Source organism: Populus alba, chromosome 10, assembly GCF_005239225.2.
Source record: "Populus alba chromosome 10, ASM523922v2, whole genome shotgun sequence".
In the NCBI taxonomy this organism is placed as follows: Eukaryota; Viridiplantae; Streptophyta; class Magnoliopsida; order Malpighiales; family Salicaceae; genus Populus; species Populus alba.
In genome coordinates, this window is record NC_133293.1 from 17,138,597 (window position 1) to 17,166,041 (window position 27,445).

Genomic DNA, 27,445 nt, shown 5'->3' on the forward strand with positions numbered 1-27,445 from the left:
TCACGGGTGCTGTAAATCTGAATTTCAATATTTTACTAAAAAAAAATCGAACTCTTTTATTAGCTGTTTTTTGTTCTTCCAAGCGTTTCCGGGAGTTATTTAAAGAAATTATTTATCAATGTTTGAAATTCTCAGATAAGCTTTTGGGGGCAAAACATGAGCAAGGCCTCTTTTGAATCACGAGCAAGAATGAAAATGCCCAAAAAGCTTCCTTGATCCATCATGGAATTAAAAAAATCACACTACAAGCTTGTATTCAAGATTCTATAGATAAAACGAGGTGTTCAATACATGCATATTTAAGCCAAAGATTTTGCCAACAGTTTCTATATATAGCTTACACTAGATAACAGGAAACTACTGTTAACCGATGCAAGAAAACATGTATCTACAATGCTTTCACCGTGCAGCAGTATCAGTACCAACTTATCACTTCACACCACAGTCCATCAAAACAGAGCTAAACCTGAGAGGCAATTGCCGTGTATTGATCTTAATTAACTATGAGCTCAGAGCTTCAATTCTCGACCAAAAACCCAGCTGAATGGAGCAGTGGATGCTTGCTTGACCCTACCCTGAGCTCTCTCCTCCAGCCTTCTAATTCTTGGAGGCAATCCACATACAAAATCCTGTGCTTTATGTCCCTCACCAGAAAGACCGGTCAGCTTCTCCACTTTCCATCGCCCTACAAGAAATTCCAGAATATCTGCGTAGTCCTTGGCAGTGTAGACCCCAATCCGCTGGGCAACAGCTGAGTAATTCTCAAAAAGGTTATCATCCTGACCATCAAACATCAAGTGAGCTGGCATTGAGATCTTTTTCCTCATCATGTCAGCTAACGCCAAGATGGTGGCATCTGGATCAATCTCAAAGAGCTTCTCCACAATCTTGGTGTAAGCAGTTTCGTGGCGTTTCTCATCTGCGGCAATGATGCCACATATCTGTGCCAGTTTCATATTCCCATGCTCCTTTGCTAGTCTAGCTGTGTTCCCATGTGAGATGAATGTAGCACGCTCTTGAAATGAAGTGTATATGAAACCAAGGTAGGGGTTGTTTTCTGTTTTAGGATCCTGAAAAGCAAAATAATACATTTTTCTTAAAGTGCCGCGTTAAAAGACAAAATGACATAGATAGGAAGGTAAACCTTAGATCAAGGTAATTGCAATGCAGATCATCATATCCTTTAAGAAATTGGTATTGAGAAATGCTGGGGAAGCCTGGCAGGAGATTTAATCAATCTAATCACTGTCATTCCACAAAAATAGCCACTGCTCATCCATACTGAACAGGCGCATATAACAACTACCTATCCAAGCCGAGACATGCATGCAAAGGCAAACAGAAGTTTTTTTCATCAAAGTGTTGTAAGATCTAACCTAAATGCCATTTAATTTGATATTCATACCAGCTAAAACAAATAAATCCAAAAACAATGAGTAATCCAGGCATCTACACCCCTAGAAACAGTAACCAAACTCAATTTAAAGAGTCTAGACAACCAAACAAATTCTTAATATCATTAAAACTGCAGTTGTGTATGGATTATTTCCAGTAACTGGGCAAATATGGAAAACAAATATATGATCCAGTTGCCACGTAAAAATTCTCAGCTATTTGAGCGACAGAAAATTGACACAAACTACTAAGATTTTATGATGCCCTCCCCCTCCTCTTTTCGAATGAAAAGGAGGAAGTAAGTTTGGGTTCACAAGGCAAGTGAATTTGTCAAAAAAAAATCCACCTGGTGATTGGCTATGGTTGTGTGTGCACGTGCAAACTGTGTCACAAGTTTGCACAATTCACAGTGCGAGATAAATAAATAAGGGATCTCACCATTCCTGACCCAATAAGATACTGAATTGTTTTCTCAATATGCTTCATGTCTACTCTTCCAGAGAGGTAAAGATACTTGTTGAGAAGGTCACCATGTCTATTTTCTTCAGCTGTCCATGCCCTTGTCCAAATTGCCCAAGGAGTAAGGCTGGCACCAGTCTCATCCCTAATACCACCATCAAGGGTGTTAAGCATTGTCTGGTAAGTTGGGAGGGCTTCCTCAGTAATCATATCTCCAACCAGCACAACAAAATAGTCATCAGGGAGTTCCCTTGCTCTTTCCCTCAATTCCTTAACTTGATCATAAAATCCATCTGACTCGGGTTCTGGAAGGAAATCTTGTGGCTGCCAACAACTCTCAACAGGTTTTAGGAGCACTAAGAGGTTCTCCTCTGCCCAATTTTCCAAGGATTTGAAAATCTCCAGCTTTTGCGGAGGCATAGAATGGGTCACTTGAACATGTACCTCTTGTGGAGGACATTTAGGCTTCTTCTTTAGATTCTGAACCTCTCTACAATCAGTAAAAAATAAAGTTACAAAAACTTGGACAAGGCAAAAACTAAAATTATAGACAAGATTAACTGTCCTCTGTAATGCTACATAGATATCGTGAGATCACTCCAGCCGTTTCTAATCTGTAGATAGCATGAAAAATTTGGCGTAGTAACAAGTATCCAATTTTTGTGTCCTGAGGGTCATCCCACACTTAATTGCATTAAGAATTGGGTAGAGGTGTAAATTTTGACATGGTGTATGCACACAGAAAGTATTTCCTTTGGCTGTAAATATTTGCATTTACCATGTTTTCCTAGGTGAGCCAAACATGGAAAAATGTTTACCAAAGCATATTTTACATGAAACAAATATGGCCTTAATTGCACATTGCAGTATAGGGCATGCTTCACAACTAATGATGCCCAACGCACCACCTTTAAAATATATGTATACAAGCAATTGTCTCTAATACATTGGTAAGTGACAAATATTCTCTTTAAGATAAGTCAAGATTATTAAATATTTTCAAGAGAAATATCTCCCAGAAAATGAAACCTCGAGGAAAACTATGAATATTCATACATGAAAGACCATAGAGCATCTCACATAGAACGGCCTGTTGGAACACACACGCATATAATGGGGGTGGGAGAGGGGAGCGAATGAATATTAAACGAAACTGAAAATTTGTGTAGCTGAAATTGTGGGGAGTTTTGTGTAGGTGCAGCAGCAAGTTAAACAGTGCAGAGCAGTGGGGTTTTGGGTTGTTCGGCAGGGAATTTTTAGCTGACAATGTAGCAAAGGGACGGAGGAAAGGAGTGACTTGTTTTTTTTCATTTAAGGAAAAAGGTATACACAGAAGAAACAAAACCAAACTCGACCAACTACCACAATATTGAGAGACAATTAAAGTAAAAAATCCAACCACCCAAATCTGTGGAAGTATAGCCCAAACACAAAATGCATACAGCCATATTCAATCAAAGAAAAAAGGTAAACGAGAAAAAAGGTACAAATTCCATGTCAAGAGCATTAACAATCTTTAGAAATAAAATCCTTTGCATAAAACAAACCAATGCAGAAAACAAAGGATTAAAAAAAGCATTTTTGCAAATTGTATGCAGAATATGGTGGAAACTGAAAAATCAAATCCAATAGAAGCATTTATTCAATTATTTCAACATTTTTTTCCACAGAACCTGATAAATTAAAAAAAAAAACATCATATTTTAAATATTTTCTTATAATACAGGCTATATAATTACAAAATAAATTAAAAAACCAAAGCATTGTATTTTTGTTTGCCTTTCTTGGTAGTTCCATCTATATTTTGGTTCGATATGGTTAGTTCAATTTTTATGATTAAAGAACTGAGATTTTGGTTTGGATTAGACATTAACCAACCAATAACCAAATGGGAAGACTGAATGCTCACCCCCTAGATATTACATGAGATAAGCTACCCTGAATTCCGATCTCCAGATCATGTTGTATGACAAGGTATGGAATTTGCGTACTAACAAGCAAGAACTATTTAATCCAACTAAATCAAAGCATCCAGTATAAAAGATGCAGTATAAAATCTGACCCAGCTTCAATGGTTTCTATATGGATAACGGATATTCAATAGCATGAAACAGGTTAAGCCAAGGATAAAGTTACTCATTCCCATCAAAGAAGGCATAGCACATCATGAGAAATCAGAATGGCTTACATCAATCTCAGTACATATAAACTATTTATAAAACACGATTACAAAACACAACTGGTGTATTGAGGGGGGGGGGGACAACAAGCTATTACAACCAAACAGGAAGAAAACAAGGACATGTAAGACTATACAGGAACTGAAACCAGTCAACCAACCGGCCTAGTTCAAAGGAATAAGTTACCTCACAAAATCAGACCTAACTCTCGACGAAGGGGCAAAAAAAAAAAAAATGTACGCCCCCACATGCAGCTCACACGGCACACAAAAAAAATCACTTTAGAATATTACCGTATGCTGCATTATATAATTGTGAAAATGATATTAGCCGTACATGATGTCAGAATTTTCTTCTTTTTTAGGTCCCAGAAATAGACCAATATTTTTCTTCTTGCATGTCTAGCTGATCTTGAATAAATAATTCCGTGCCTCTAGCTTTAAAAACAGTTTTATAAATTATGAGAATCACTGCAGGCATTTTTTTTTTTTTTAAAAAAAAAAGGAAAGAAAAGGAGTACTGTGAAGTAAACTTAGATTCATACCACCTCATAAAAGCATCCTATAATAAAATTAGAGCTCCATGCTGATGCATGCATTCAAGAAATGGAAAAGACAATGTTAACAACATAATCAACCAATCTAATAAACCAACCTCATAAAATGAAAAGCAAAAATCAGCTAAAAAAATGTTAGGAGAAATTCGGCAAATAAATTCCAAGAACCATGTTTTGATCAAACAGAAATGCAAAAGATTGATTTATAGCAACATGATTGGTTATTATTTATAAGAAATGAACGAATCCACCGACTTGAATAAATCAAAAGGAGGCATACATAAATTAACTGCGGATAAAAAATCAAGTTCAAAGAACTGTACACAGAGCACAAAACGAGCCCATTTTACAAGATACAAAAATGTATAGGATCCAAAGAAATCACAGTGATCTAAATTGAAATTTTAACAGTGTCAGGCCCATTTATAATAATAATAAAAATAAAAATCAATCTTTGACCAATTAACTCATGAGACCTGTTCAGTTCAAATTAAAAATGAAGAGGTGACAGGGAAATGACAAATTAAGCTCGTTTAGTACGAACTAAAGACAGCCCAGATCAAAAGAAAAAAATGGTCATTTCCAATCATACCCATTCACATCGGCAAAGGAAAAAAAAACAAAAAAAAAAAACCCATGATTCGTTTAGTAGAAGAAAATGAGAGAGATGGGGGGGGAGGGGCTCACTTGGTGGAAATGGGATTCAATGTAGAGGCCATGAGAACTCTATGAGGAGATCTCACAGAGCGAGATTGAGAAGGAAGGTTGTGGATTGATGGGAAGGTTATTTGGTTCAGCTTCGAAGCCATTTTCTCTCTTTCGCTTCCGAAGCACACACAAAAGAAATGAAAAGAAGAGAGAGAGTTGTGGTGGATTTGGTTTCTCTTCTCTTTTGTTTTTGTTTATGCAAGCTTCTTTTTTTTAACGTTAACGCAGAGAGGAGTTAAAGAGAGCTCGAGGAAAGCGAGCACCAAGAGAAGGAAGAGAGCGGAAAATGAGAACGGTGGAAGAGAGACGCGGCATAAAAAGGAAATTGATTTGAAAAGGACCGCTTTCTTTACCCATTTTACTTGTTTGCCATTCCCTTTTCCTTCTTGGAGATTACAAATTGTTAGTTAGCCCGACAGGAGACAAAACCGGGGTGTTGTGAAATTATCAAGGATGCTTGCTTACACGTCACAAATATCATTTTAATTCATACTTTATTGTTTCAACTAGAAATAAATAAATGCTTTCCGAATTATAGATCTTTAATCTTCTACAAGGTGACAAGATGTTACCCTCTTATACACATACACACACCATGTGGTTATATCTCTTGATACAATTAATATTTGATTTTAATTTAGGATTTGATATTCATGATAGCAGGGTTTTTTAAGTATTTTTTATTTATGAAAATAATATCTATTTTTTATTTTTAAAATTTTATTTTTGACATCAAAATTATACAAAATCATAAAAAAATTAATTAAAAAAAAATTTAGAATTTTTAAAAACACTTTTTGAGCACACAAACAAACACACTTTTAAATGTTGTAGTGGCCATTTAATATTAAGGCTTAACTTTTTTTTCATCAAAATCTATTTTTTTTTCTTAGAATTAATTATTTTTTACTATTTTTTGTCATTTTGATATATTGATATCAAAAATAAATTCTTAAAAATTAAAAAATATATATATTAATTTATTTTAAAATAAAAAACATTTTGAAAACAAAAAAAATATTAACTCTGAAGACCTATTTTAATTGATAAATAGATATAAATTTGACACCATCATCTTCAAATTTTATAAAAAGGTGAAGAAAAATTATTAATGTTTTGTATTGTGTTTTAAAAGTGTTTTTGAAAAAAATTAATTTTATTTTTATAAATTAATATGTTTTTAATGTTTTCAAATTATTTTAATATGCTAATATTAAAAAAATAATTACAATTATATTTCTAGAAATTAATAGAGATGTAAAAGGTTGATCGAAAATAGATTTGATTTTGTTAAACGAGAATTGGCGTGACAGGAATCGCATGCTAATAATTTTCCTTCAATCTGCCAATCACTAGTCATGAAAAAATTAATTAACGATTAAAATAGACGTGTTTAGCATAAACTCAGGGTTTTGTTTGTTAGAAAATAGAAACGATGAGTGGGGGATGGACGTTAAGTGACGGATGGAGAGTGTTTTTTTTTTTTTTTCATGGTGGATGAAAAGGAGAGAGTTTAATATCACTTTTAATCACTGTAATTAATAAAGCTAATAGTTAATCGACGTAGTGATTTAATAGTTCATAGATTGATGTAATTATTTTTCTTTTTTCAAAAATACCTTCTTTTTATTCAAATTCTCTTAGTTCACTTAACTATTTTTTTAAAAAGTTTATTTATTTTTGTGTTTTAAAAAAATTAAAATTTTATTTTATTTTATTATGTTTTTAAATCATCGTATTAAAAATAATTTTCAAAACTAATAATAAAATATTAATATAATATATTTATAAAATAAAATATATTTTAAAAAATAATTTTATCACATTCTCAAATACCATACTTGATACAAACATGTATTATTTTACATGTGTTGACGCATGAAGTGTGAGAGGGTTTAGAATGAGAAGGAAATTCAAAGGTGGAAATTTTTGTAATGTTTGTTTGTTTCCGTGTTATAATTTTTTTTATTTGAAAAATATGAAATTAATATTTTTAAAAAATTATTTTTAAATTTTAAAAATGATTAGGATTTTTTTTTTTGTGTGTGTGTTTATTATTATTTTTATTTATAAATATTAAATTAATATTTTTAAATAATTGTATATATAATTTCAATTAAAAAATACTTTAAAAACAAAACAGACTCCAACACCTAGTTAAAGGTCTTCCCCACCGCTGACACCTCCCACGCCTCGTATGTCGTTGCTTTGCAGCTTTTGACGAAGACAGCCTTTATTGTCTGTTTCGTTTATCAATCCTTGGCGAGAGAGAAAATAACACCTATAAGAGCAAAGATCCTCCTGCTCGACGCCATTGTTGTTTTTTCTCTCTTCTCCCTTCTGAAAACAGGAGCTCCATGAAAGTTCAAGAGCAACGATCGCGCTTCACTTTCCACTGCTATAATCTCACATACACCAGGCCATTTCAAATATAAACGAAACGAGGCGTTTAGTAGTGTATTCATTACGTACTGATGCATCGTATATCATAGATTAATGCTAAAAATATACAAGAAAAATACATGAATGGCTGTAGTTTATCAACTCATACTTGGTTTTTTTAAGATGTATAAAACAGTACAATATTTCGATACAATCAATGGCCTGATGGCTAGGTATTTGACCAAAACATCGACAGCTCATGTATTGCTCAAATTTTCTTCGTGGCAGAGAATTCAATGGCTTTGTCTTTTTGTCAACCATCATCTTATACTTTCTATTAAATTACAAGCTACCTTTTCCAGCAACTCAACCATCGAACAGCATGGGTCGTGGTGTCGGATCGGGATCGGGATCGGGGTGCAGATATTTTTTAATGGCATGAGCCCGGCTATGGTTTCAAGAAACACGGCCTTAAAAATTGATGGTGATAGGAAAAGCATGTAGAAAAAAACGAAGGATTTGGTTCTTTTTTTCATTTCACTTTAAGATGAAATTAATCGAATGCATATCTGAAAAATAAGGGAGCGAAGTTTTGTGTGAATTGTATAAGCATGTGAGGTGAGATAGATTTTTGCAAAGAATGGAGAGAAAAGGTGGATAGCGAGATCATGATGCCTAACGAGATTTTTACAAAAATATAAGAGTTTGATATGCATTTCGACGGAGTTTTCAACGTGTTTTAATATTAAAGATATTTTTTAAAATATATATATTATTTTAATATTTTTTCAAGTTCCTTCCATCATACAGAGTACTTTATTTAAAAAAATTATAAAGTATAATTCTCAATCAATCAAATATTAAATAATAAAAAAAATTAATTTAATGTTAAAAAATAAAAATTATATAAAAAATAATTATATCTAAAAAAATTTATAATCACGTGAATTGTATAATCATGTGAAGTGAGGTAGAATTTTGTAAAGAAATGAGAGAAAAGGTGGAAAGCAAGATCACAATGCCTGACGAGATTTTAAAAAAAATATAAGAGTTCGGTCTCTAAGGGTATCTTGACGGAGTTTTCAACATATTTTAATATATTAATATTAAAGATATTTTTTAAAAAATATTTATTGTTTTAATTTATTTTCAAGTCTTTTCCATCCTACCAAGGTGCCATGTTTGAAAAAATTATAAAGTATAATTTTCAATCAATCAAATATTAAATAATAAAAAAATTAATTTAGTATTGAAAGATAAAAATAGTATAACAAAGAATTATATCTAAAAAAATTTATAATAATGTGAATTGTATAATCATGTGAAGTGAGATAGAATTTTGCAAAGAATTGAGAGAAAAGGTGGAGAGCGAGATCACAATGCCTAGCGAGATCTTAAAAAAAATGTCAGAGTTCAGTCTCTAAGGGTATCTTGGTGGAGTTTTCAACATACTCTAATATCTTAATATTAAAGATATATTTTTTAAAAATATATTTTTTTAATTTATTTTCAAGTCTCTTCCATCATCATATAGAAGTATCATATTTTAAAAAATCATAAAATATAATTCTCAATCAATCAAATATTAATAACAATAAAAAAAATCAATTTAGTGTAGAAAGATAAAAATAGTATAAAAATAATTATATCTAAAAAATTGTCAAAATAAAATGAATAGAAATCAAATAAATAAGGATCAACATGGTATAAAAGTAAAATGAAATTAAATGTTGAGAGATATAATTAAAAAAATAAGTTTAATTAAAAATATGATTAAAAAAATAAATAAAAATTAAATGAATGAGGACCAAATATAAAAGATGAAAAAAATTGAATAAAAATAAAATTAAAAAATATATAATTTTATATACCATTTTGAAATAACAATACCTAAAAGAAGAGAGATCAAGTTCGAAGAAAAAAAAATTGAATGTTGGTTTGGAATTCTAAAATGCAGTATGTTAAAATCAAGGTGAAAAGAGAGAGAAAAAAACATTTACCAGCGTTAAACCAGGAGTCGTAACACCACTTGTTGTGCTGCCGTGAGAGGGAAAAGACACCAAGACAAATCAAACCACATTAAAAAAATTTATTATTTATTTTTAGAAATCATTGCACCCGTCGTCTAAAAACGACGAAGCATCTGGTGTGTTGGCGCTTGCTATACACACACTATTTATATTTTCTATTAATATTTTATATTTAATAAAGTAGTAAATTGTGTCTCAGTTAACATAAATATAACAAAAAAAAATATAACAAAAAAAAACATATGGGGAAAAGATGAAATAATCCCTAGATGACAACTAATAACTTTTTCGTTTTTAATGGTATTTCTGTCACTTAATTGTTAAAAAAAAAGGACTAGAACACAGTAGCATAACAACGTGCTAATTTTTTTTTAAAAGTATTTTAGTAATTTTATTATTTAAAAAAAAACAAAGAGACGAAGTTGTCCTCGGACAACTGCATAACAACTAAAGGCCCATTGATTTTTTATTTTTATTTTTTTTCATGAGAGATAAAATAGCATTTACACTATAAGGGTGAATTTTTTCTTCGGTAGAAATTGCCACGTACTATTATTGTCAACTTGTTTTATTTTATAATTTCAATACTTTCCCCTTCTGTTTTTCAATTTCTTGTGAATTTGTTTTATGAAGTATTTTTTTTTAAAATTTAATCTTTTATCTGTTTTAAATTAATATTTTTTTTTATTTTTTGATATATTATATCAAAAATAAAATTTAAAAAATAAAAAATTTTAATATATTTTAAAATAAAAAATATTTTTTAAAACAACCCTAACATTGCAACTCGAATCCCGGTGGCAGCTAAGAAAACAAATCCTTGTACATACTGTGCTGTGTTGGACAGGCTGGAAAAGTTTGATCAGTAAACGGCGTGAACATGTTTTCCGTTCTTTCTGATGGATCGAGCTCAAAGTCCATAGTTTCTAGTGGGCCTGTATGCAATAAAATGAGTCCAGTTCAGAAGGGGCTGGGTTGCCTTCATATTTTTCTTGTCCGGTCTGGTTTTCCTATCCACAACCCCATTCATCATACTTGACTTTACGAGATCAGGAGTCCATGCGCATGAAGAGATGAAATGGTTCAAACTGTGTATTTTTTTTTTAAATTTTATTTATAATTTTATATTGTTTTAATGTACTAATTTTAAAAATATTTTTTTAAAAAAATAATAAAATTATTATTTTAATATATTTCTAAATATAAAAAAAACTTTAAATAACCATTGTTATCACAATTTTAAAAAGACCCGAACCTAGCTTATCCAATACTATTTACTTTAAGTCTCGCAACTACAATCCATGTCCTAATAATTACAAAAACTCTAAAATCAAATATTTTTGTCTGTGAATTATAAAAATCAAATCTCTTACCCATTCATTAATTTTTTTTTTATAATGTTATAGTTGATTAATTACAGTTCAATTAATAAGTATCTCATTACAGCTAAAAAATTTATAGTTAATAACGTGAAGAGTTCAATTAATATTTTCATCACAACCACCAATAAATAAATTGTTAGTATATGTTATTAACACTATCATTGTATAGTCCATAAATCTCTATAAATTGATATCTTGAGATTATAAAAATTAATAATTCAATCAAAAAACTATTTAAAGTTCAGATTTGTAGTAATTAATTAAAATATAATTTAACTAGGAAATTGTTTAAAATTCATATTTAAGTCATGATTGAAAAGAACATTATTTAGGTGAATAGCACTCCTTGACAGCTGATAGCTAGCTAGGTGGAAGCTATCATTCCGTACACACAGCACTGAACTCAAACTCATACTTCTCTACCATGAATCCAGCTAAAAGGAATGGTTGATGCTCGCTTTGCCTTTTCTTGAGCTCTCTCTTCTAACCTTCTAATCCTTGAAGGCAATCTACACACAAAATCTTGAGCCCTGCGTCCTTCACTAGACAAACCTGTCGTCAACCCCGCTACATTCCATCTTCCCACCAAGAATTCTAAATTATCGGCATAGTCCTTGGCAGTGTAGACCCCAAGATTCTGGGCAACAGCTGAGAAGTTCTCAAAAAGGTTATCATCCTGACCATCGTACATCAAGAGGGCTGGCATTACGATTTTTTTCCTCATCATGTCGGCTAAGGCCAGCATAGTAGCATCTGGGTCAATCTCAAACAACTTCTCCACAATCATGGTGTATGCAATTTCATGGCGCTTTTCATCTGCAGCAATGGTGCCACATATCTGTGCTAGCTTCGCATCTCCATATCTCTTGGCTAGTCTAGCTGTGTTGCCATGAGAGATGAATGTTGCCCTCTCTTGGAATGATGTGTAAATGAAAAAGTTGTACGGGCTGTTCTCGCATTTGAAATCCTATAAGAAACACAGACAGAAAGAAGAGATTCAATTATTGAATACTAGCTGTGCTCATGCACGTTCCAGTGTCCTTGATGACAACTAGCATATATGGAAAAAAAAAGAGGATATATAAATCAATGGATAGCCTTACCATTCCACACCCTATCAAATACTGGATCGTCTTCTCAATCTGTCTCATGTCCACTCGTCCAGATAGGTAAAGATACTTGTTGAGAAGGTCACCGTGCCTGTTCTCTTCAGCAGTCCATCCTCTATTCCAAACTGCCCAAGGAGATAGCGATGCACCGGTCTCGTCCCTGACTCCGTCCAGTGTGTTAAGTGCTGTCTGGTATGTTGGAAGTGCTTCTTCTGTGATCATATCTCCCACCAAAACAACAAAGTAGTCATCGGGAAGTTCTTTTGATCTTTCCCGCAGTTCCTTCACCTGTTCATAGAATCCTTCGGAGTCAGCCTGTGGCAGGAAATCTTGCGGTTGCCACGATTTCTCGACAGGCTTTAGATGCGTTAAGATGTTCTTCGTAGCCCAGCTCTCCATGGACTTGAATATCTCAATCTTTTCTGGTGGCATGGAATGCGTCACTTGAAAATGAACTTCTTTGGCAGGCCAATAGGAGTCCCTCTTTGCACTTTCCGGCCCTCTAAAACCAGTGAATAAAATATATAGACTTAGAAGGTGTCGTTTTTGCCTTTGCTTTTCTTTGCTAGAATGCTAGTATATATTATACAATCATAAAATTTAAACTGTATATATAATGTTTTGCAGCTGGATACAAATTATAGATGAACAGCTTCAATTTATTTGTGCTTCAGTTACAATCTTGAGCCTGTCAAACAGACAGGCATGGTCTAACGATCGAGGCTTAAACAGATAGATTGCTTTAAGTAATTAAACAAAATTAAAAATATTATTTTCAGTTAAAAGAAATAACAATTTTACATTTTTATTTATTTATATTTTTACTAAGAATTTTAAAGAAAATTTTCATATTTTCAAGTATTTTTAATGAAGAAGAAATTCGTAATACTGTTCAATATTCATAATTTAAAAGAATTTTTTTTTTAATTTTAATTTTCCTGAAATAATTAAAAGAAGTTTTAATTTCTTTTACTATAAATATCATAGATAAATCATTTTTTTCAAATAAATATTCTTTTACTGATAAAATCTTGTTTTTATATTTAGCTTTCTATTTACATTTGCATCTTTTCACTAGCTTTTTTTTTCTTATAAATTAAATTTTAAATTTGTGCTGTCTTACAAATATATTATGTATTCTAATCGCTAAAGCCAGGATAATATATTCAAGTAACATAATAAATTAAAAAATAGTATATAAATAAATTAAATCAAATTGATGTATATAAAGTTAGTTTGTTTTTACGTTTTGATTTTTTTTTGAAACTTTTTTACTTCAATTTTTTTTTTTAATTTTTTCATATCATTTTAATATACTAATATTAAAAATATTTTTAAATAAAAAATTTTAAAAATCAGCCATCATTAATAATAGCCTGACAGTACACGAAGAGAATTCAGTACATTAGCTCTATATTTAATAATTTATGATGTTGAAAATGAAAGGGTGAAAAGAGGGTGTGAATTCGAAAAATAACAAAAGTGAGCTTTCATTGTTTTCTCACGACAGCTACGGGCGCAATACAGGGCAGACAGTCTGCATGTACATAGACCTCGGGATCTATGGAATATATATATCTATGTGTGTGTGTGTGTGTGTTATATGTCACTGTTGAATATCTTGTGGATCTCGTGTCACAACAAGTGTCGTACACTTTAGGGTTAAATAATTTTCCACGTCTCTTGGAGAGACCTGGCATCAAATGTATTCTTTTATTCAACTAGAACGAATCAAATGGTAAAGATAGAATCATAGAGATTTGATAAGAAATTAATATAGAGATTAATTGTTATATAGCCAACCTATAGTCTCATACAAGGCATAACAAATCAATAATTCCAAGTTTTTTACTCGAATTAATTACTTCCAGGGCACTAAAAATCCTTCCATTATTAACTTAACATTAATGCATCAAATGTATCCCTTTTTATTTAATTATTCAATCAGATCGAATATTAATTTGTCAATAATCTTAAGGATTTAGATAAGAAATTAATTGTTAAATAACAATACTTGTATTCCTATATATATATATATATTAGAGAATAATATAATCAAGTTAATTTCTTCTAGGGCAGGCGAAGATTCATGGAGATTTATCAACTTCCAATGCTAACTCAACAGACACTATGCCACCTCTCCAAAAAGAAAATAAGATGGTAAACTTTTTTCAAGGCTTATACCTGATCACAGCTACAAGAAATACTGCCACGTCTCCTACGTGCCAAATATGCAGCAATGCTAAAGAGAGTATGGTTATATTTCATGTTTTAGCATGTTAAATATATTAACGAGCATATGGACTTCATTCAAGATTTAGAACAAATTAAATCGGGAAAACATGAGTTCGTGGATACAATTATACAAAGGTGTCGTTAATTACCAAGTGTTCTTAACAGCCAAGCGTTTCCATAACATGTCTACGCTAATCAATAGAGCTAGCACACTCTAAATAATGTTATAATCTTATCATTAAACTATAATCTTCCAGGCCAAAGTTATAATTCCTAGTGTTTATATAAATATAGGGTTTTATTATATAGTAAATTAAGTGAATTCTTCTAGAATAACATATATGTTAATGAAACTTATTAATTCTCCTTTGAAGTTTTTTTTTAGTAATTAATTTTGATATTTATTTTTATTTTTCATAATTAATTTTGATATTTATAAATGTTGGGATAAAATTGAATAACAAGTATTCAATTCAATTTAAAATATAATTATTTTATCAAAAGTCATAATGTTTCAAGCTTACATAAACCTCTTACTACACAAAGCAAAAATATATACAAAATAAAAGTTATTAAGTATAATTCAAATTATAATTGTTTTATTAGTAGTGGTAAATATTTCAAGTCTATATAAACTTAGAAAAAATACATACAAAACAAACATATATTTTTTTATTTGTATTTTTTTTTTAGATTAAAATAAGTATTCAGGCCAGCTTGCATGTTCGCACCTCGATTAATCCTACGGGTCCTAAAATGAAAGACAATGTAAGTTTTTAATGACCCTAAAATTTATAAAATTTAAATTAATAATATTTAAAAAATAAATTTAAAATTTGATTAATTAAGCTATAACCCTCGTAATTCTTGTTATTCTTTAATAGGATTTGTTTTATACTAGATGTTTTGTCTCCATGCAGACAAATAAAAACCTTGAAAGCGTATCTAAACCAAATCTTCAATTGTTTTGATTTCCGAGCACTTTCTTTAAAAATATATGCCCTCCCTCTATATCCGCAGAGAAAAATAATCTAGCATTGTTGTTCCCGAAACAGAAAAGTAGGCCCTAGCATTCCTTTCCGGCAACTTGCAAAGTTTTTACGTATTCAACATCGGATACCTGAAATAAGTGTTCGGATGCAGTTTGCAAAACAGGTTCTTGTTTCCTTAAAGAGGAAACTGTGGCATCAATTACTGATCAGTCTGTGGCAGCTAAAAATTTAAAAACAAAGACCTCAGTACTGGAGTGTGATATTAATGGACCCTGGCCTTACAGTATCAATATCAATGGACTCTACAAGCTGGAACCATGCATGCAACGAGCAGTAGCAGTCCCAGCAACTGTACCGACATTATTAACTAAATGCTTGTGGTGTTTTTGGGTGGCAAGGACCACTGCATTAAAAATCCATAAACAGCAGTTTGCAACTGGGTTTTTGAGGTGTCCCAACTCACAGGCATGCCGTACTTGAGTTGAGTTGAGCCCTTCGAGTTAGAAGGTGGTCGAGTAGTAATTATTCCCAAAGGACTGCAGGGTCGATCTCGAGTCTCGACTTCAAGAATTAATCTTCTTCTCTAATGTTAAGGGTTATATACGTGACTATAGATCATGTTCTTAGCTGGCTACATATAAGTTTGAAAGAAAAAGTAATTCAAGAAATGAAAACAATCTAACCAAAACAAAGGCTGACCCATTTAATTTGTAATTAAGGCCATTAATTACATTAATATTTGTAGTGGTCAACAAATATTTATAGTGATCAGCATGATTTATCCAGATATCACGGACATTTAGCCTTAAATAACACCGCATGCAGATAGATGAAGTTTCGTTTTTGTTGAGAAAACTCATGAAGTTCAGTACCAGAGATCGAGTTAAAGGAAGAAAAATAAAAGGAAAAGAGAGAAAGGAAAATAAGGAAGAAGAAGAAGAAAAGAGCAGATAGCAACTCACCTAGTAGTGGAGTACTGCATGTTGGAGGCTGCAAATACTTTGGCAGACTTGAGATTGTGGGATGGCAGGGCTACTAGGTTCAGCTTGATCAGAGCCATTTTTTTATTTTTTTTATTTTTTATTTTTGAGCTTTGCTTATACTGTGTCTGGGAAGGAGGAGGAGGAGACGTTGAGGATGTATTTGGAAGGGGCAGCGTTGGGAGATTCCTTGTACAGATTGGGTTTATAAAGTTGAAATTTATTTTTAACATAGCTAAAGCCACATATAAAATGAATCGAAACAAAAAATCAAATTTAATTTATAATTAATTTAATATAAATCATAAAATTAAGAATAAAAAAAGAGGGTAATTATTACAACCTACAATTAATTGTTTTTCTTCTATGTTATATTTATATCATTTTTTAAAACATTTTTTCATTGCGTATAGCATTTTATATTCATGATTTCAAACATTATTACATTATTTACCGAGCATCAATTTTGAGAGAGTAAATCTTAATTTAATATTAACTAAAAATTCATTATGAAAAGACAAAAGTAGATGTTGGGATCTTCATATTTTTTCTTGGTATGGAGGCCCATCGAGATTCTTCTGGATTAACTCTCACACAATCGAAAGATGCCATTGACTTGCTCAAGAGATTTTTTGTAATTAAGTAATTTTAATGTGCTAAGAATTAAAAGGACTAAAAGGCCGCTGGAAGATAGCTTTAATTATTTTTGTTTCGGGAGTAGCTACGTAAATATGCAGAAAAGCGAAAAGAATATTCTTACCCTATATAATTTGGAAATGGTGATTAAATCATGCTAATATAATCACATTGCCCGAATACTTGGTTGCATGGTTAATTTTCTTTTTCTAGAAGTTTAGAAATATGCGAACGAATTTTTTTAAGTTGATAATATGAAGTTTTGATAAATTAATTATTCTTAAACACAAACTTATACAATAAAGCTAATAAAAATTTAATATCAATAAAATTATTATATAAAATAAATTGGTTATTACAGAATATATCCAAACAGCTTCTTTTTTTTTTTAATCTCAGAAAGCTTCCTTTTTATTATTTGATATGGTAATTTTTATATAATGCACCAAGAACACTAGTATCTTTCTGAGCAACATATAGTAGAATATTACCAGACCATCCATTGACTCTTACAGAGAAAAACCCACGAAGTCTATATCCGAAATGCATATTTCAAACACAAAGGCGTGAAAGAAGAGATAAATAGACGTGTTGCTTAAGAAGTATGAAAGCAATGGGAGATGATGACTGTGAGAAGAATCAAGTGGTACTTGATAACATAATTTTTTTAAAAAAAATTAACATAGATGGTCGAACAGCTGTATTTTAAAACATAGTTTATTTTTTAAATTAATATAAATATTCAAATAGCTTAAAAAAATTCTAGTTGACATAATTTATTTTTTTTAAAAAAAAAACGCGAATATTCGAACAGCATGAACGTGCTTTTAAAATTCAAGCTGACATAACTTGTTTTAATCCGGTTGCAGCCTTCACCGGTGGCTAGAAAGTCAACTTGTCAAAGTCGTATATTGAGAGAGTGTTTGTTTGTGGTATAAATAGAAAAAAAAAGTAATTAATTAATACAGTAAACAGAGGAACCTACCCCCAGCTGAGTTTGATAAACAATGAAATAGAACAAAGACAGACCTTTGTTCTTCTAATTCCATCGAGGTGGTTCTTAAGAAGTGTGAAAGCAATGAATTGTCTTTTTTTAATGTTGATGCTTTCAAACATGGGAACACTCCCATCTTTGTCTCTTATGCGCATATATTTATCTTTCTTCATTATTTTTTTTATTATACATTTTTTTTTATGTTTATTACATTGTTTATCCATCATTAATTTTGTGAAAGTGAACTACAATTATACCCCTGAGTTAATTTAGTATTAACTAAAACACCATGATAAAAAGATGAAAAACCTCTAAAAGATAGTTTAATAGATTTTTTTGTAATTTATAAATTTTAATGTGCTCAAAATTAAAAGGACTAAAAAGCCGCTGGAAGATAGCTTTAATTATTTTTTGTTTCAGGAGTAGCTATGTAATTTTAATATGCAGAAAAGCTAAAAGAATATTCTACCCTATATAAATTGGAAATGGTGATTAAATCATGCTAATATAATCACATTGCCCGAATACTTAGTTGAATTGTTAATTTTTTTTCTTCTAGAAGTTTAGAAATATGTACTGAGCGAATTTTTTTAAGTTGATAATATGAAGTTTTGATAAATTAATTATTCTTAAATACAAACTTGTTCAATAAAGCTAATAAAAAATTAATATCAATAAAATTATTATATAAAATAAATTGGTGATTACAGAATATATCCTAATAGCAATTTTTTATTTTTTTATTTTATCTTAGAAAGCTTCCTTTTTATTATTTGATATGGTAATTTTTATATAATGTATCCAAGAATACTAGAATCTTTCTAAACAACATATAGTAGAATATTACCAGACCATCCATGGACTTTTAGAGAGAAAAACCCATGAACTCTATGTTGTGGGGTTGCATCATGATGTCGTCTGGTGATGGTGGAGGCTTTTGTCATGCCTCCCTAATGAAATGTTAATATATTACAAAATATATGGGGATGGGCCGGCTCAGATATCCAGATTGAACTTAGCTTAGAAAAGAATGGGTCGGTCTCATCCTAAAAATGGATGGGTCGAGAATGGCCCCGTGTAATCTTTTTATTTTTAGGGGGTCAGGCCAAACCCAACCACTTGGACTGGTCCATAACTGGCTTGGCCCAAACCATAGGCTAATTAATTAGCCGCTGCATGCAAAAATGAATTATGCATGCAGCAGCCACGACGAGAAAGAAAGAGGCAAAGCAAGGAGGAGAAAGTTGCTAGGCGTGGGGATCTTAGCGTGATGAGATGATTTGGTCGATGGCTTAAAAGGCGTCGGCTAAGGTGATGGTGGCCGGAGTCGGCTATAGGAGGAAGAAGAAAAGGTTGCAGAGGAGAGAGAAAGGCTGGAGGAGAATAGAGAGAGCCGTGATGGCTACTTAGGGGTCGGTTGGTCGTTGTGTTGGCATCCCGTGGTGTAGCTGGTGGTTAAAGGGTTGTTGGTGGCCTTGGTCGGTAGCTAGAATGGCGGAGAGAGAGGGAGAGAAGAAATTGTAGAAACCAGAGGTGGAGAGGCTAATTTTTGGCCAATTTTGAACCTAATTTTCTCTTCTCTCGAACCCTAACATCCACCTCTGTTTATAGACGAGGGAAGATGGCAATCTTGTCTACATTAAGGAGACATTTGAGCCCTTAATTCAGTTGGGAAGAATCTCAACTATTGGTTCAAAGTATGCATGATGCACTATCAAATCTGCAGCTACAGGCTGCTTGAGTTGGCCTCTTTTGGGTGGTGACACGTTCGTTTCTTTGCCAGTAAGCTAGTGATGACCATACCCAGACATAAATGGATGTCTTATGATTTATTTTGTGCAAGTTTTGTTAAATTTGGTGGATATTAGGTACATTAAATGCAGCTGTAAAATAGGTAACTAGACCAGTTTTTCAGGGGAAAAAATGAAGAAGATAATGAACAGTGTTGAACGACACGTCATCTGACTTTTTTTTTTTTTTTTTATGAAACGGCACCGTTTTAGGTTTGAATTTGGGGTTTTTGCCAATCTTTAATTTCATCCTTCGGCTTACAGTGACGTTCAATTGTAACCCTAATTGACCATAAACTTTTAATTTAATGCGATTAAGCCCCTAAGAACTTCAATTGGAACCCCGAAGTTACATGCCTATTATGATTTGGTCATTAGTCTTGAATTTATGCAATTTAACCCCTAATTGACAATTAAACTTTTAATTTCTTCAATTTCACCCCCAGATTTTGTCAATTAAACCTCTATAGTTTGGCATCTTTTGCAAATTGATTCTTGGCTGTGAATTTTATCAATTTAACCCTTAATTAACCCCAAAACTTCAATTTTCTTGCAATGTTGCCCTTGATTTCAATCAATTAACTTGAAAAAAAAATAAATTTGATCTCTTAAAATTTCAATCTTCTCAATTAAGTTCAAATTAGGCTCCAAAACTTAATTTTTCACCAATTAAACCTCAAATAAAATTAATTTGACCTATTTAAAATATAATTAAGTTCTTGCACTTAATTAAATCTTTAATTGGATCAAAATTAATTTTTAAATATAATTAAAATTTAATTTGACTCATAATTAAATCAAATTAGCCTATTAAAAATTTAATTATGTTTGAACTTAATTTTTATACAAATTTATCCAATAATCATTTAATTTAACCTTGAATTTGTATTTTTTTTTCTATTTTTCAGCATAATGGAATACAATTAAACTTTAACTTTCCTCCAAAATTTAATTCCCCGGCCTGCTTTTCTCTACTTTTCCAGTCTTTATTTGATTTTTTTTTATTTTTTAAAAAATCAAATTTTAAAAAATAACCCACAATTAAATTATAACACTATCCAAAATGCATATTTCGACCGCAAGCCTAGTCAGTCTTGTGAAAACCTTTTCAGAACACACGAGTTGTCTGGTTTTCAAAGAATATTGTTTCACGACAGTCTTTAGCCTACTTGAATATTAATCAAGGTACTGGTTAAGCCGAAAGTTTTATCTCCTTATATTCAACTGTACGATTTACAACAAAAACTTTACTAATGCTGAGTTTCTTGAGATGATTTGTAATTACATGCGACAGAAAGTGGCCAAAATATAGGGAAAATTTAGAGGAGAAAAAACTGAAAGGCCGAAGATGATCCACAAAAGAAGGCTATGGGTGGCTGTCCGTGCAGATTTGCTGGTCCCTCAGCAACTAAACCATGTTTAAGCGAAGGAGGCGAGGACCCTTTAGGAGTCGAGCCTTTACCAGCAGGAGGCAAGCACCTCTCAAGAGAATATAGAAATGTCTTTCATCCTCTGCCCTTTTCTGCTCATTAAAAAGAACAAGGGTTTTAGTAATAGAGTATCGCAACATGATTTAACTCGCTGAAGACATGAACACATACATACCTGGTAAAACTCTAACGCCAACCCCGTCCAAAACTTCTTTCTTAACCTGCACTTATAAAATCAAGAACTGAGACCCTTGATTCAACATTCTAGGGAGGTGGCATATCATAATTCCTTATTCAAACTCAATTGCCAGTGTATCATTGGTTGATCTATTATTTCAACCACATCCAGCCGTCACAACCAGGCATTGGATCTCATAATCTTCATTCTTTGCAGAGATTGGATACCATGTTAAATCGTGCACGTGAAAATTTCTGCTACAATTTCTTGGAATTTCAAACACCCTAAATTCCGTGAACCAAGAAGAACTGGGTGATGCTGAACTAAGGTCTTTCTTTTAATTGAACCATTGAACAGAGGTCCAGACTGTTAGGGGATGCGTAAATAATTTCATTAACCAAAAGCTTTTATCAATCATCAGAACATCATTAGTGTCCCTAACAGGTAGATCCTCATCTGTAAAATGGGAATGATACAATATTTCAGAAAGCCACTAACCTGCCAACGATTATCCACAAAATCTGACATCTCACGAACTTTGTTTCTTAATTGCGACTTTGAGACAGAGGGGAATTTCTGATGCAGTGATTCAACCACTTTATTCATACTTTGCGAGCAAGACTGAATAGCAAACACCTGAAAATTCATAAAGATTACAGTAAGCTGCAAACCATGGGCTGCAGTCATAACATAATTGAAGGGAAACTATAAACATGTCCGGATTATTATTAATGCATACTGTCAGAAATCCTAGGAGGTATGTTTAACACAATTCAAATGCACTACTTACAACTACAGGCATATCTGAGTCTTGTAGAGTTATCATAGTTGGGATAAGTGTAGCACTGGGCTTGGCATTTGACAGCCAAGCATCATGATTTTCAGGTGACACATCCAAGGATATCTCCATTTGCGGTCCACCAGGGAATGCTCGGATGCAAAGTGCTTGCAAACACATTTTTTCAACTTTAGGAATGTCACCTAGATCATCAGCCACTAAGAATGCATCCTTCTCATGCATTAGATTCAACATAATCAAGGGATGATTTTTCCTAAGGGCATTGTCGGTGAAATTGTTCAAATATTTCTGCTGTTTCAGCAATGTACAGAACTCCTCACTCTGTAAGTCTTGCTTGCAACAAGGTGAGCTTCTGGCCTCCTCCACTGACAGATCAGTGTCCATTCTGTCAAGCTGTACTCCCTGCAATTAAAAGGCAATTGAAATTTCATAAATAAGCATTTCCCTTGGCTACAATAAAAGTTTATGGCTATTGGTTCTCCTGGTGGCCTCTAGACTTGTTAAGACTTAAGACATAAGTTTTAATTGCTTCGAAAACCTAAATGCTACTGCATAGCAGGTGCACTGATAGTTGTGCACAGGCCAGTGCCTTAAAGCAAGGAAGCATTAAATGCACTTGAAAAGAGAGGAGGGGTTGTCAATTTTGACCATTAAACATCTAGCTTAATAGGTCTTTATGCAGTTACGTACTTATGGGTCATCAATTCCAGATACTATGAAAGGAACACTGGATGCAATCCAGAGACGGGGGTGCATGAAATTATCTCAGTCATTGTCATTTTATGTCAGCAACTCAGACTTATAGATTGCATCGAACAACTATAGTCCAGTAAAGCAAGGTCCAACTCCAGAATTACCCCAGAATCTCATTTTATTACCTCATTTTCTGAGAGATACCCATCAGGTACAAAAAAACCATCTTCACTCTCTTCTTCTTCATCAGCTTTTGAATATTCTTCCTGTAACATTTCTTCTCCATCATCCTTATCACAATCCGAGAGGCTTTCACCAGGATCCTCCTGCAGAACAACAATATCATCAGTAAATCATAGTTTCAATTCCAGTTCTTCTTTGAATAGAAAACTCAGTACCTCTTCCCACTCTTCATCACTGTCAACGTTATAATCTAAGTCTGGATCCCTCCCGAATGGATGGCATGGTCCAACAACATGACTGAAAAAATAGCTTGACAGTCCATTAACACATAACCAAATGCAGCCCAAGTTTCTAATCAATACCTTCAATGGTGAGGATTGACAAGGAAATGACACTAAACCTACAATTTTGCATTCACAGGAAAATCAACACGAGTTCACAATTGGTATGGACCTAAACATTACAGATAGGACAGCCTGAAAAAAAACAAAAATTAGCATTGAATTTCCAACTCTTGCACCAAGCAGACTAAAACACTGTCTTAATAGCCCTAGGTGCCTTAAGCGCAAAGGTCTTGGAGAACCTAGGTACCCAAACAAGGCATGAACATACCCAAACAAGGTAAAGCAAGCAGTTTAAAATACAAGAACTCTATAAGGTAACAAAACCTGAGGGAAATAAAATAGCCATTGCTTTAGGCAATTAGCTCAAAGGTTAGAGCATTTGCTAATAACAAGATGGTGACCAAACACCATCAAATGTAAGGTTTACAAGATTTAATGACAATGGGGGGGGGGGGCAGACTCTTTGGCACCTGGAACTACCATGCTTTACACCCTTAACTTCACTTCATCAAACAGGATTACTTTTTCTTTAAAAGATAAAGCATTTTGCCCTTGAATCTTCGAATTTAAGCACATTTAGGCATTTTGCGTAACAATAGCAGTGATTTATAATAAAATATGAAACAAAATGAATGAGAGTTAATGTGTTTATTCCACTAACACTGGAAATACATTCAATAATTACATAGAAATCTTTCTAGAAAACAGAGAATAGTTGCCTAACCATAATTACCAGAGAAGACACATTAAATAGTGTGATTATTTAAGCACTTCCAGTAGAATTACTACACTCCCTAAACTCATCTGTCGTTATATTGAGTAGCATGAATACAATCCTGCGAGAGAGGAGCTTACCTTTTCTTAGGCCAGATGCCATAAAATGCAGGTCTATGGCTCTTATCAAACTGCAACAATTGCTTCCTCTGGTTACACTTCCTGACATCACCGCATGATCTGTCATCAGAAGTTTGATGTCCCCATCCACTATCAAGCTTCTCTGCACTTGAATCATCATTATGAGTTGGGTCCCTAATAGCAGTTAGCTTTAGTTCCCTAAACAGTCCAGTCTTAGGCTTCCTGCGGATACTCCAATGCTGCTTTCTGTTGGCACGAATAGAGAAACCCAAATAGCACCAAGAAGATAAGTGTGACCTGCAAAATGAATCAGTGCCAGACATCAGAAATTCATCTGCTCAGGAAGGTTAAGTCATTGTAGGCAAAAAGGTGAGGAGGGCAGGCTAGGGAGTGCAAAACCTACTTGCGAATGCCATCAGCTGTAATGTTATCATTTGATGAAAGAGCACAGTCCATCAGTTGAGTAATTGCCTTAGTAATCCCTTTACTTTCTTGGCTTGATGAATCAAAAATGGTTGCTTTAGTTAAAGTCTGGTCATTCTGACATGGGGAATTACTTTCGCTTCTTTTTAGAAAGCGTTCCATCATTGAAGCTTGCTTCTGTATAGCCACACGCCTTTTCAACTCAGCTTCTTCCTTCTCTTTGCGCCGCTGTTCCTTCTCAACTTCCTCTTGCTGCCTTTTCAACTGTCTCTTAACTTCAGACTCTTCCCTTTCACAACGCCGTTCATCCTTTTCTGCCTCCTCTTGCAATCGCTTTTGCTCTCTTTCCTGGAATAAATTAAATGAACAATATGAATATAACAACAAACTGCAAAAATATTACAAAACTTAGCAAAATATTCTCTCGCACAACAGTACGAAAGAAAATGGAATAAATATTTCATATTAAATGGATAATATGACCCAAGAAACATTGTTCCCATTTCCATAGGCAGATAAAGCACATGACAGCAGTTCGTACTGAAGGAAAAGGGAGAGGATTGAACATACAGTTTGTCTCTTTTCCTTTTGAAGTTCAAGGTCCATCCTTTTTTTCTCCTTTTCCTCTTCTCGTTTATTTTTCTTCAATTGCTTGACGAGCAGTTTCTCTCCTTGTTTTGCATCCTTGTCAGCTCTACAATGACACTTCAATATTTAATTTTTTTTAAAAAAAGCATTATTTAAAGTACACAAAAAATAGAGCCTTTCAGATACATACATCTCGGCTCCATTCTTCTGTAACAAGCCATCAATTAACAATCGAATGTCTGCCTCTGTTAAAACTTTACCAAGCTTCTCTGATGATTTTATTAAATCACTCTCGTAATTTTGATCAGTCTCTTGCTTTTGTAATGCAGTTATCATTTCTGAAAAATGAAACAAAAACGTCGGTAGTGACATTATAACCACAAGAAAGTACAAAGTTTTATATCACCGAGACAGTCCATCCTGTGCAGTGGGTAGGCGGCATGTCTAAGAGTAATTTTCACTTATTATTCATTCTGCAATCTGCACACCTTTTAACTCTAGCAACCAAGACACAAGGCAAGAAAAGCAAGGTGGTGAACAGGTATCAATGAACTGCATGCTCTAATTAAGGTTTCTGTTCAGACTTCAGAGACACTAAAGCACATGTTCCGTCCAGTTAAACCTTATTTACACTGAAGAAAGTCATGAATTCATATTTAGTCACGATTATTGCACAGAGCAAGAGAAGCATTGTCCACTAACCCAGCCATCTCATGCTTTTACCACTAGTTACAAACAAACTCAAAGCGACTACAAAAAACTAATCGTACATATATTACCAGAAACAGCAGCAATCCTGTCATGAATCTTTTTCCGACACGTGCGCCTAATTTTCAATGCTCCATGGACAGATTTCGGCATTAGCTTGAAGTCTCTTGTCTACAACAAGTACACAAATCAAAATATTAACGACAAGTAGCAAGATTAAGCACAAGTAATAAACACGTACGAGGCTAAAAACAATAAAATGAAAAAAAAAAAAAAAAAAAACCTCCCAGCACCAAAGACAAGAATGAGTCTCGTCCTCCAAAATATCAGCATCAACATTAGGCACACCGTACATTACTCTTTGACCGACAAACAACGCAGCATTTTTCACTACTGCAACAGTCAAATTCCCGCTCATTTTCACTAACTTCTTATAAATTTCCTCCACCAATTTGGTAAACGACATGCCACTCTCTTCCATTAACAAACCCACCATCGCATTCACATTACTACACTCATTTCCACTCAAATCGACACCAAACCCAAAACCCATTTTTTGACTCGTCGTTTCTTTGTAATACCCAAATAGCCCTTTTATTTCTCTCTTTAATTCCTCAATCTTGGCTCCTTTCTGTTCACCTCTTATGTTCAAAACTTGCTGCTGCTGTTTTGGTGTTAATGTTGCTCGCTTTCTCTTCAGCGTCTTCTTCGGTTGATCTTGGCTGCTCGGTTTAGACTCATCTTCGCCGTCGATTGCCATCCTCACCACTTCGGCCATTGCCTTTGCTCCAAATCGAAACCCCGATCTTTGGGAAGATCCGGCGGTGTTTACTTGAACTATGGGGTTTTCTTCTTCGATGTGCTTCTCGGGCAAGGTGGAGCCCTCGATTTCGTTTCTCCCTCCCTCTCTTCCTTGATCTCTTTTAATTATCTTGTTTCTTTTTTTATTTTCAGATTTTCGTTTTTTATCTGAAAAATGGGATATAAGTATGAGAGAAGAGGATGGGATTATAAATACTTATTGTGGTTTTATTTATTTTTATTATATTAAATAGAGAAAGGTATGATTATTTAATCAGAAAAATGGGAAAAATATATATTTCCCGCCAAAATAAAGAGCGGTTTGGCTCCAAAAACCGCCCAGGGATTTTATTGCCTAAAATAAAGCTCCGTTGGTCGCCGGGTGGGTGGCATTGTAAGTAGATGCCTCCTGTCCATAAGCCCAACTCCAAATCATATTGGTCTTAAAAATGTGTGTCCAGTAAGGCTTGAGCCCAAATCCAATACCCCTACGTTGCCTATAAATGCACCTGGATTTATTCTTTTCATTTTTAACAGTTATCGGCCCAGATTTTATACCTCGCATCTTCTAGGGACGTGCAGAATGAAAAATCAAAAATACTAATTTGATTTTTC

The 27,445-nt window shown here is 33.1% G+C and overlaps 3 protein-coding genes across 4 annotated transcripts; all 3 read right to left on the reverse strand.

The window, feature by feature from the left end:
• Window positions 1–223: 223 nt before the first annotated feature.
• LOC118043142 (stearoyl-[acyl-carrier-protein] 9-desaturase, chloroplastic-like) lies at window positions 224–5,587 on the reverse strand. The gene is made up of 3 exons (XM_035051004.2): window positions 5,278–5,587; window positions 1,834–2,344; window positions 224–1,070 (listed from the first exon to the last, which is right to left on the reverse strand). Exons 1-3 carry the CDS (start codon window positions 5,397–5,399, stop codon window positions 510–512), a joined length of 1,194 nt encoding a protein of 397 aa, XP_034906895.1. The 5' UTR covers window positions 5,400–5,587; the 3' UTR covers window positions 224–509.
• Window positions 5,588–11,465: 5,878 nt separating this feature from the next.
• LOC118043144 (stearoyl-[acyl-carrier-protein] 9-desaturase, chloroplastic-like) lies at window positions 11,466–16,472 on the reverse strand. The gene is made up of 3 exons (XM_035051006.2): window positions 16,391–16,472; window positions 12,196–12,703; window positions 11,466–12,059 (listed from the first exon to the last, which is right to left on the reverse strand). Exons 1-3 carry the CDS (start codon window positions 16,408–16,410, stop codon window positions 11,502–11,504), a joined length of 1,086 nt encoding a protein of 361 aa, XP_034906897.1. The 5' UTR covers window positions 16,411–16,472; the 3' UTR covers window positions 11,466–11,501.
• A 4,542-nt stretch (window positions 16,473–21,014) lies between these two features.
• On the reverse strand, window positions 21,015–27,060 carry LOC118043145 (chromatin assembly factor 1 subunit FAS1). 2 transcript variants are annotated; one of them, XM_035051007.2, is made up of 12 exons: window positions 26,313–27,060; window positions 26,101–26,200; window positions 25,512–25,659; window positions 25,304–25,427; window positions 24,714–25,081; window positions 24,311–24,607; window positions 23,327–23,408; window positions 23,114–23,254; window positions 22,227–22,637; window positions 21,935–22,072; window positions 21,434–21,479; window positions 21,015–21,350 (listed from the first exon to the last, which is right to left on the reverse strand). In XM_035051007.2, the coding sequence occupies exons 1-12, from the start codon at window positions 26,805–26,807 to the stop codon at window positions 21,334–21,336; spliced, it is 2,367 nt and encodes a 788-aa protein (XP_034906898.1). In that variant the 5' UTR covers window positions 26,808–27,060; the 3' UTR covers window positions 21,015–21,333. The 2 variants fall into 2 exon arrangements, with proteins under 2 accessions (XP_034906898.1, XP_073267975.1); XM_073411874.1 differs by having other exon boundaries at window positions 26,669–26,804.
• Window positions 27,061–27,445: the final 385 nt, after the last annotated feature.